Source organism: Cyprinus carpio, chromosome B23 (assembly GCF_018340385.1).
Source record: "Cyprinus carpio isolate SPL01 chromosome B23, ASM1834038v1, whole genome shotgun sequence".
In the NCBI taxonomy this organism is placed as follows: domain Eukaryota; kingdom Metazoa; phylum Chordata; class Actinopteri; order Cypriniformes; family Cyprinidae; genus Cyprinus; species Cyprinus carpio.
Window position 1 is genome coordinate 24,397,778 of NC_056619.1, and position 10,960 is coordinate 24,408,737.

Consider the following 10,960-nt stretch of genomic DNA (forward strand, 5'->3'; position numbering starts at 1 on the left):
GAAACATTGTGTGAAGCATTTAAAAACACTCGAAAACATTAGACCATTTCTGCCACAAGCCCAAACTAGTAGCGCGGGTTCGTTCCGCTTTCGATTAGTTTATCCAATGTAGCTCTTGTAAATCGATCATAATGAGAACGCAAGGCTATTCATTCCATTTTTGGAACTGAGAAACAACCTTTCTTTGACTGAATGCGCATTGCGATGACGTCACAGGACGCGTCTAAGCCCAAAATCTACGGAAAATTTGCATAAATTACGAAAATTTGTGAGCTCTTGTGAAAATTGCAGAGTTTGCTTGATTTTGCAATAAATTCAGCGATCGCAAAATTGCAAAATCTGATGGACTGGAGTCTTGTGGATTACTTGTGGATTATTGTGGTGTTTTTATCAGCTGTTTGGACTCTCATTCTGACGGCACACATTCACTGCAGAGGACTGCTGAGCAAGTGACAGAAATTTCTCCAAATCTGTTCCAATGAAGAAACAAACTCCTTTAAATCTTCCTTTCCAAACAGGTCATCTGATGCTGACCAACTGGACTGTATGGTGTGTCTCACAGAGCGAGGACACAGTACACGCTCGATTCTTGTTTCCCACAGACAGTCCGGCTGGTCCGTCTTCATTTGCACTAACAACATGCATCTAGCCCGTTCCATTATTTATGCTGCTATTGACCCGCTTGTCTTCCCATTCTGATGGGAGAGATTAGTCTTCCTGTTTGTCCGACTGGATCACAATCAGCTCCATTATCTGTCCTCTTCAGACTCGGCTAACAAATATGGCATTCGTCATAGAAGATAACGCCTCATAGGTCAGGATGCAGAGCGAGATGTTTTCCCATTGCTGATCATCACACTCCATATGCTGCACTTCTACATTTAGGCCTTTTCTAAGGCTGCTTCTCAAAAATCTCATAGACCTTTTGCTATATTGGTCTCTAGACAGGTGGTCAGACCGGTTTGTGCATATGGACACTCGTGGAAAGGAGTGAGAACTGGCAAATGTCCCAACACGGAGTCCAAGTGTGCTGACAGGATGGGGGGTTTGCTTTGCTGAGCGTGTCCAAAATCCTGTTGACCGGAAATTCAAGGAAACCAGACACCTTACAGTGCACATTTTCCTTACATAAGCGACTGACAGCACAGAAAGAGAAAAAAAATAAGCCTTCAAGAATTGGAATGCTATTCAAATAAAAATACAGTAAAATATTAGACAAGCTTAAAAAAATTTTAAACACAGAAATGTTATATTAAAATGCACTGTTGTTCCATTTTAAATTCAGCCGATGTGGTTATCCATGAAGTGCTTTCAGCTGTGAACCATTCGATCTATTTGTTGTGGCCACTGGCAACAATTATTGATGCACTGAAGCGCATCACTGCAAATGTGGTGATAACTTGCAAATGATAAGGTCGTAAGATGCAGCTCAAAGATTCAACAAGTACAGAATGGCATTATATGAAGGATACTGCAGACATTTATTTTATGCTTACCTTTATAAAAGCAATAAAATTGAGTCTATGGTATGAATATAGTTGCTTCTAAAGTGGTAAAAAAAACTCTATCGGCCATTATTCACAAATCACAATATAGCACATCCTCAGTTATTTTATCTTCAATTTTGTTTAATCAATATATACTTTTGTACAAACCAGTGATATTTTAACATTTTATACAAGTATTTATTAATTTAAATAAGCTTTTTTTTTCTATATTTCCTGTTCATCTAAAATTTAAGTTTAAATACTTCTGTTATGTGCTCTTGTCATTTCTACTCTTTTTTTCATTATATTCAGTTTGAGGGGTCATGCACAACTTCTGATTTTGTATGAACTAGTGCAATTTTAGCATTTTACTAGCATTTATTAATATTTTGGATTAGCTTTTATTTGTATAGCTTCAGTTAATTTTAAATGTTAAGTTTTAGTGATTTTGTCATGTGCGTTTGCCATTTTTACTTTTTTCCAATATACTCAGTTTGAGGGTTCTATGTTGTGATTTTGTATGAACCAGTGCTATTTTAGCATTTTTTCTATACTAGAATTTATGAATAATTTGAATTAGTTTTGTGAATTTTCTGTTGGTTTTAGTAATTTTGTTGTAATTGTCATTTTTACAATTTTTAAATTATTAAATATTTTTATTACTTATATCATTATACATTTTATTTCAGTTAAATTTGTAGTAATTTTTGTCCTTTTTTATTGTTTAATTCAGTTCTAATTTGTTTATGTATCATTTTAGTATTTTTAATAGTTTCACCTTTAGTTAACAATAACCTGATATATGTTTGAATTGTGAATTACAAACACTATATATGCACAGAATAAGTTCTAAAAGCTTCTCAAAGCCTTTTCTTCTGACCGGGCTTTGCTTTTTGGATCCTAAACAGCATCTAGATGCAAAATTTCATTGTTTTTGTTCCTGTGGGCACCACTAGGGGGCAGTGCATTTTGAGGTACAAAGACACTTGCCTAAAACCACCTTATAATGAATTCACCCATGATATAAAGCACTTCACAAGCATGGACATAATATAAATCAGCAGACACACAGCACAAAGCTTTTTGTTGATGCTGGAAGTTAAAGCGGCGTAGGGGAACATTTTGTAAGATAACTGTTTACAGTGGAATATTTTTCAGACCTAGTATGAATCATTTTACACACTCCTACAATCCTACACATGTTGCATAATCTAAATATAACAGCCTAGTGTAAATTGTTTACAAGAAATAAAAACACCTCATCACTGAATACAAAGTAAGGACCTGGAATTCTTTTTTAGGATTATAATCATGTCACAATGGATTATTGTTTATGAAAATAAAAATGCTGTACCATTAGTGCGTATAAACTCAATATGAAGTCACCTAACACCTGCTGTCGTCTGTGATTTCCAGCAAAAGTAATGACAACAAATGACAGTTAGCGTTGATATTCTAATACAGTGGTTGTTAAGTGATATATTGTGACCTATTTGGGGGGGAAAAACAATGCTAATTACAAATAATAAAATTTCACAATTCACGTAATTGTGTACATGTAAAATAAATGCAAAATATACAGGTATATCAACTGCGAACATGGTCAAAAGCAATGAACAAATGTGTGCAAAGTAAAAAACAGACCAAAGTACATTAAGGAATAGTTCACCCAAAAATGAACATTTGTTGAAAATGTGCTCACCCTCAGGCCATACAAGATGTAAACAAGTTTGCTTCTTCATCAGAACAGATTTAGATATATTTAGCATTACATCGTTTGCTCACCAATGGATCGTTGTGCTGTGAATGGGTGCCGTCGGAACGAGAGTTCAAACAGCTGATAAAAACATCACAATAATCCACAAACATATTTGTTTAAAAATGTTTTGGACTACTTACACTTGGAAACAGAGCTTGATCTGTGCCTATTTCTCTCCTAATTCAGATGAGAAAATTTTCAGTGGAAAAGGCACTGTTATGGATAGGCATATTAGCTAAGGATTTGTTTCTTAAAAACATGCAGCTTTTCATTTCACAAGATGTTATCTGATGAACTGGAGTCTTATGGATTACTTGTAGATTATTGTGATGTTTTTATCAGCTGTTTGGACTCTCAATTCTGACGGCACCCATGCACTGCAGAGCATCCATTGGTGAGCATGATAAAATAACTCATCTTGGATGGCCTGAGGGTGAGTAAATTCTAAGCGAATCTTCATTTTTTTGGGCGAACTATTCCTTTAAAAATGTGTTTGACACTGTTAGGGTCACCGCTTGATGTTGAATGTAAAATCGTGTGTGTTGAAGCAAAACCAGTTAAGAAACACAACTGAGAGCACGATTAAAAAAAAAAAAAAGAGAGAGATTTTCACAGGTATTGATCTAAGAATATTTAATTGGAAAAGTCAGTTTCAAAAATACAAGGCAAATCCAGGGAAAATGGTCACAACGGCAATAAATAACTACTATACTATATACAGACATTGATTTCACCTCTGAAACACACTCATAATACCATGACCAAGTGAAGCAGAACACATTTAAGCTGTACTGAGTGATGGGGCAGCGTTCCCATTTTCTCAGTCATGTGGGGCAGAAACTAAAGCAGTTAAAACTGTGAGTATAAGCCAGTATGTTCCACTATTAATATGAATAAACAAATTAACAAGTACATAATGGACATATGGAATTAACATAAGCGTGTGCACAAAGGTCAAAAAACGCATACTTTAATGGCAACTTAACACTATCACAAAACAGGAAAGAAATATAAGCGCAATGACAAAAAAAACAAAGAGGGTTGGCACAACACAAACTAAAAAGGATTTAACTAAAATGGCACAGTATTCAGTGCTAAAATTATGGACCTGATGCGGTTAAAAATAGCTGGAAATAAGCGATACATGATTGCAAATAATAAAAACTGCAAGTTAGTGCGATAGTACGTGGCTTAAACCAAGCCGACAGATAACTGAATAAATGGCTCGCCGAGATTATTTCAACACAAACATCCACAAAAATTCATAAGATATTAAAACACTAAATCTACGAGTAATACTAAGCTTCAAAGGAAATGGAGAACTTTAAAAGTCCAGTGAGAATAGCTAGACCCGGCTGAAGCGGGAGGATCTCTGTGGTTTAAATAAGGATGGAAAAGAATCGGAAAACGTCGATCCTGTCACAGTAAATGTACAACAGGAGGGCAGCAGTCCATCGGCAGGGGAAATCCTCCCATTCACATGGCTCAGTTACACAAGTGTTTTTAAATATTCACATTCTACGTCTAATTCCTAAACTAATATCCCATAGGCTGGACTGGTCACCTCATAGAGACGGACTTCATATAGCATTGTACAAAACACAGGTGTTTTTCAGGTCTGCACTCATTCAAAGCAGACCTGGATGTGATTTCCTGGGAGATACGTGACAGAATTTCACCTTGACTAAGTGATACTAAACATTAACATAGTTTATATGGGTTAACTTTCTGTTACACTGAAACTACAGGCACCATTTCGGCACTACATACCTGGTTATGTGTACATAAGTAAGATGACTGTGTCACAAGAAACTGAGGCTATGAACATGCAGACATAGATGGCTTTACATTGCAGATTTTCGTTTTGCATACAGAAAACAGGAAGAGTTTCTCACATCAAGGATGGGGGAAGTGCCAGAACGAGCATCCTATCATACATGATACCTCCTCCTGCTGGTTTAAATTAGCCCTCTGCAGACCTTGTGTGGAAAATGGGTCAGATCTGTCATCAGAATAGATGTGTTTGCATCTAGTGTGTTCTGAGCCGGGTGTTCAGATGAGAGTTTGTTGTGGGGATCAGTGGTTGTGTTCTGCGTTTAATGCTTTAAATGTCTCTTGGTGTGCTCCACTCTACCTGTGCAAAAGGGAACTGGAATAGCTGGTCTGAGAGACTATAAGAATGCACTGGGGTTCGCTCTCGGGTCCTTTTGGTTCCTGTAGCGCATGGCCAGCCAAACTCCTAAGATCTGAGAAAAAGGACAGAAATATTGATTAGAAACACAATACTGGAGTATAATCAGGGCAGGGGTGCACATAAGTGGTACACAGGTGCACATGCTCGACCACAATAAAAAATGCTCTGGGATCGCTCATTTGCATACAAACGTGGTTGACAGCTGTTAATGCACAATTACCATTTTAGATCTACAAACTGTAATACGGTATAAGATTTCTATTTGAACTGAAATCACAAAATCTAGGCTATCCACTGCTGTTTTCAAAGTACAATGCAAAACTGTGACATTTCATTCACTGACGCTTTTCAGTCGGCAGCGCTAAACCCGGGAGCGCATATACTTACTGTACTTGCTGGCAACACTTTATATTTAAATTTATCATAAAATAATTGCATTTTTATTTAATACTCCCTTTTATTTTAAAATATAATAGTATTATCAAACTTTATTATTTTGTTTATTATTTTAAATTAAAAAAAAAAACTAAATAAAGTGCAATAATATTATTATCACTATTATTAATTTATTTTTTATAGTTATATTTAATGGGTCACATTATATGTAGTGTGAGGACCAAACCAAATCTCCAGGTGCTCTTACGAGAACCAGGCTGAAAAACATATGTGCACCCCTGAGTATAATAGATATAAGCAAAAAGTCATGCACATTCATGTGCTAAAGTAACTGCTTCATTTTAGGCAAATTAACACTTCAGTGCGTGGCTGAAAGTGACTCATTTATATATAAGCAATATGATACAAGAAATCAATGTTCAATATTAAATAAACATTTTCTAATAATAATATATTGTAATATTACATTCTAAACGAATAAATGTATTCTGCTAAATTATTTTTTTAATTGAAACAAAGCTAAAAAAAAAAAAGCATAGAACAAAATTACTAAAATTAAAATAAAACTGAAAATATAAAAAAAGCTAATTAAATATATTACTGAAGAACTTAATATCAAATTCAACTAATGAACAGTCTCATATCTGTATATTTTACAACAACTTTGAATGTGTTTCATGCAATCAGATTTTAAATAAAGAACTGTTTTAAATAAAACATTCCCTAGAATATTTTTTCAAGTCATTTTGAGAAGTTACGAGTCTTAAAATGTCATGTACTTGTTGAGTATGTGGGATTTTATTTTACTCTTTTACACTTAATAACAAATAATGAAGAGTAAAGGATGGAAAGGAGCTTTAAATGTGGAGCTGATACTTCATATGCATTTCATCCTTTTATTGATGGGAAATGTAGCAGGTTACATTCTTAATTGCAAATCATAAGTCCAGATCTCCCACTAGTTACCACCACTTTGTTCTGCTGTTCACATTAGGTCTAGACAACATCTGATCTGAACTAACCTCTGTAAAGCTGAAAAAGAGGCCGACTCCTCCAAGGATCTTCAAAGCTTCTGATGAATGTTGGAGCATCTTTTCACCGCAAGTGAGGCAGGGGCTCTTTTTTACACATGGCTGCAGGAAAAGAAAACAGGGTGTTCATCTCTAATTTTTCACATTTGGTTAACTCAGCATCCACCGTCCCAGCTACATGTTATCATCAGATACAAGCGCTCCATTCATTCATAACTACTTTATCTGTTCAATAATGTGCCAAAAAGCCAAAGTAAATCAAAAATGGAACATGAGGATGTATTCTTACAGCATCACAGAGGTTTAAGTCAGACACAAACACTCCCTGGCTCTGCGTATCGTTGAACAGGCCACAGCAGTCCAGCCTCTTCTCAAGGCTGATTCTTGTATCGTTATTCATTATTCCCCAGGATGAATTCAGCAGCTTCTCCTGTTTTGGTGTTACAAGACAAATACCAGGAATCACACTCAAACACCTGTGCAACAACAACAACAAGAGTGCTTTAAAGTTCATTAGGATTACCTGTTGACCCTGGTTCATGGCCAGACAAGAACAGGAAACTCCAAACTGGAAGAGGAACACAATGAAGAGAATGACCATGTACTGTGGAAAAGCAGCTGTGGTCAAGGACTTCACAATATTCATATGGGAGAATTTAGACGTGCAGTTTTATGGGCATTAAACTACAAAGAAACACACAGTACAAAGGCTTCTAAAGGATACAAAGAAAAGCATGACTTGGTGATGATGGACGGCTCCAATGAGTCCCACAATGGCGATCAGCAGCAGAAAGAAGCCCACGGCAATCACGCCGCCGATGATGTGGATGCTGGAGACAATGCCAAAGCCTTTCCTCCATGCTGCTACGACAATCAACAGGAGACCCACCAGCTGAGGAGGAAAAAAAGGTAACAACCATAAAAAACACAAAACCTTACAAAACACAATATTGCATAAAACAAACATGAAACGGCATTTACAACCCATTTCACTTTCATAATGTATGTGACATATTTCCAAGTTAAACAAGATATTTGATTTCTAAAAATCAAGATATTTAAAGAAGTAATATTCATAATTTGGGAGATACTTGACTTTATTTTTTAGAAGTTATAATTTTTAAGTTGAAATTAAAATAATCATGAAAAATTAAAATAAATAAAATCTGAAATATATCAGTCTGTGTGGAATGAATGAATGCATATACAAGTTTTTTTTTGATGAAGAATGTATTTTTTAAGTTGATTAAAATTAATATTTCCAAGTTAAACAAGATATTTAAAGAGAAAATAATTTGGGAGGGACTTGACTTTATTTTTTAGAATGTATTTTTTAAGTTGATTAAAATTATGAAAAAATAAAATAAAATACAATAAAAACACTATACTGGCATATAAATTTAAATGAATTAATTATTTTCCATTTTTTAATTTTCAATTTAAATTACAATTTATCCATAGAATTAACTGAAAAAATAAATAAAACCAACTAAAAAAGTAAAAACTAACCAAACAAACAAAAATAAATAAAAATAAAATAAAGTACAATTTGTCAGAAAAAAAACAATACAATAAAAAAATAAAGAAACAAGCAAACAAAAGAAAAAAAAAATATGATAAAAAAAACAATACATAAAACAAAAGTAAAATCAAACTAAAAAAAAAACAGATAAAGTACACTGACAAAAAATCTTAAATAAAATAAGTTATGATTCTTTTGTTGCTTGCAAATATACTTTTGAGATGGCAAATTATGAATGGCCTTCAATGGAAAAAGATTCCTTTTGTCCCCAGACGGTGTAGTTCTAACTACCAACAGTGGCTTGGAGAGAAGGACTTGAAAAATAACAAGATGAACGATGCAATAAAATAAGGCCAATTTTAATTTCATGTTGGCTTTAGGGGAGTTCTACAGTTGTTAACACTATGGGAATTTTGCAGTGCCTAAAGATGACTACATTACATTTCGTTTAAACTCATTACAATTACTGTAACGGAGACATGAAGCACAACTCACATACTGTTACACTTATAAAACGAGTATTACACGTCATTTCTATAAGCTAAACTGTGAGTAGGGTCAATGTACAGTTTAAGAGTTTGTCTGGACTCTATATAACTCAAAGCAAAGGGCAGCAGGATAGAGATTGTAGGTCCAGAGAGCAACATGTGTCTCAACATAACCTTACCGAACAGCATCACTGTCATGGGCAGCATATCACAGGTCCAACCCAAAGCCGACCAAACAATGTGCACACAGTTCCTCCTTAAATGCCAGCATGAGGGGTATGATTACAGCATTATGGAGAACATTATGAACCAAAACCAGACCAAACACACCACAGAGTGGTCCAGATGGTGATAACCCTGACTTTTCCATTTAAAATCCATATTTAATCAATAATTTTACAGTACATGCATAACAAAAGCATGACCTGAGGTGAAACTTCTTTACCTTTAAGGTTTTAACCTTTAGGTTAGTAGCACAGATCTTTAACCACTAGACTACACCAACCAAAATCATTGAGCAACACACCTCATTCACAGCTCTGACTGAGTGCAAGGGCTTTTAAGTGTGACTGTGACACCATGACTTTTAACCCAGTATCTTCATCACTTGTGTGACTCAGAGGCATTATGGAAGTATGATAAGTGACTCAGTTCTGTATGTATCATATTAAGCAAGCATGCATACTAACTAAACCATATTTGACAAGACATTTGAGTTTTAACAGATAGCCTACATACATGAAGCTGCCATGTAAAAAATCTTCCAGGACAAACAATAGTGAAATAGTCTCTGATGGTCTGGCTAAATAGACACAAATACATATATATAATAGCGTAATTAAGAAATACACTTATTAAACGAGTAAATGAAAACATTACACAAACATAGGGGCGGTTATGCAGCACTGGATGGCGAAACATCATTTAGAAGAGTCACAATCTAAAAGATCTTAATATTAACACATCAAACCGATCTTCTAATTCCGTAATGAAAATAAAACTAGAAGGTTTTATTTAACTAGTACCGCCTATGAAGATAAGCAGCTAACTTAGCTGATTCATCTACTGATAGCTAGAAAACAAAGACCTCATCACCTATGACCTTACAACACACCTTTATATTAAATATAAATACAGTAAAATATTCATAACAGGCCTTAAATTCAGTACAAATTGTGAGATAAAGTGAACTAAATGTTTTAAGTGTTTATACCGGATTAACCGGCGCTAACGGGCGAACGTTAGCTGAGCTAAATATTCATGTAACGTTATGTGCGACTCACCATATAAACTACATTTAGCGAACAGAGGGCGTTTTTCGAGCACGTAAATCCTCCGCACACCATGCTGAATCTTCAGGCATTTACCAGTGAGATGAAATGATGTGCTGCAGATGTTGTTGTCGCTGCTGTGAGTATTCTGGAAGCTGCTCTTCTTCTCCTGTGAGCGCAGCGGCGATGTCCGATTCGTGAACGAATCGTTCATTTGAGTCGAACATTTCCTATGAATCTTCTGAACCGATTTGGTTCTAAATAACTATGTTTCAATTTCTGAATCACGGCTGCAACAAACTAAACTAATATACATGGAATTACCATTAACTACTCTTGTTACTAAAACTGAAATAAATGATAATAAAGAGAAATGTTTTCCTACAAACAAACTACGTCACAACGCAAGTAGGTCATGAAATAAAGGAATCGCTGAATCGTTTTAATTGATTCTTTGACATAAATGGTTCGAAACAACTGATTCGCGCAAATCGGTTCCCATCTCTATGGCTGAACCCATAGACATAATAAATACCAGGTATGTTTTCTTCTGTCCCAATATGAGAGGGTTTTTATTTTTATTTTCCTTTATTATTATTTTTTATTATTATTAATGGCAAAATACTTTACAAACCTATACAATATCAAGAACACCAGAGAGCAAAATATCTCAATAATAATACAAGCAAGTAAAATAAATAAATATACTAAAAAATAAATAACATACCATGAGCCAGAGGGGGGATATTATACAAGGGTAAACATTGAGAGCGATTTTTGACTTTTGAATTTTTTTTTTTTTTTTTTTTTTT

The 10,960-nt window shown here is 34.8% G+C and overlaps 1 protein-coding gene across 1 annotated transcript; it reads right to left on the reverse strand.

The window, feature by feature from the left end:
* Nucleotides 1–3,864: 3,864 nt before the first annotated feature.
* On the reverse strand, nucleotides 3,865–10,358 carry LOC109078881 (tetraspanin-31). The gene is made up of 6 exons (XM_019094060.2): nucleotides 10,161–10,358; nucleotides 7,592–7,759; nucleotides 7,391–7,471; nucleotides 7,157–7,297; nucleotides 6,859–6,969; nucleotides 3,865–5,492 (listed from the first exon to the last, which is right to left on the reverse strand). The coding sequence occupies exons 1-6, from the start codon at nucleotides 10,221–10,223 to the stop codon at nucleotides 5,418–5,420; spliced, it is 639 nt and encodes a 212-aa protein (XP_018949605.1). The 5' UTR covers nucleotides 10,224–10,358; the 3' UTR covers nucleotides 3,865–5,417.
* Nucleotides 10,359–10,960: the final 602 nt, after the last annotated feature.

What these genes read in the sequence shown, in the direction of transcription:
- LOC109078881 (XM_019094060.2), bottom strand. Translation starts at nt 10,223, where the DNA reads ATGGTGTGCGGAGGATTTACGTGCTCGAAAAACGCCCTCTGTTCGCTA. An exon ending in CCATGAACCAGGGTCAACAG is followed by an intron (nt 7,298 to 7,390) that starts GTAATCCTAATG and finishes ACACCAAAACAG; the next exon opens with GAGAAGCTGCTGAATTCATC. An exon ending in ACTTAAACCTCTGTGATGCT is followed by an intron (nt 6,970 to 7,156) that starts GTAAGAATACAT and finishes CTTTTCCTGCAG; the next exon opens with CCATGTGTAAAAAAGAGCCC.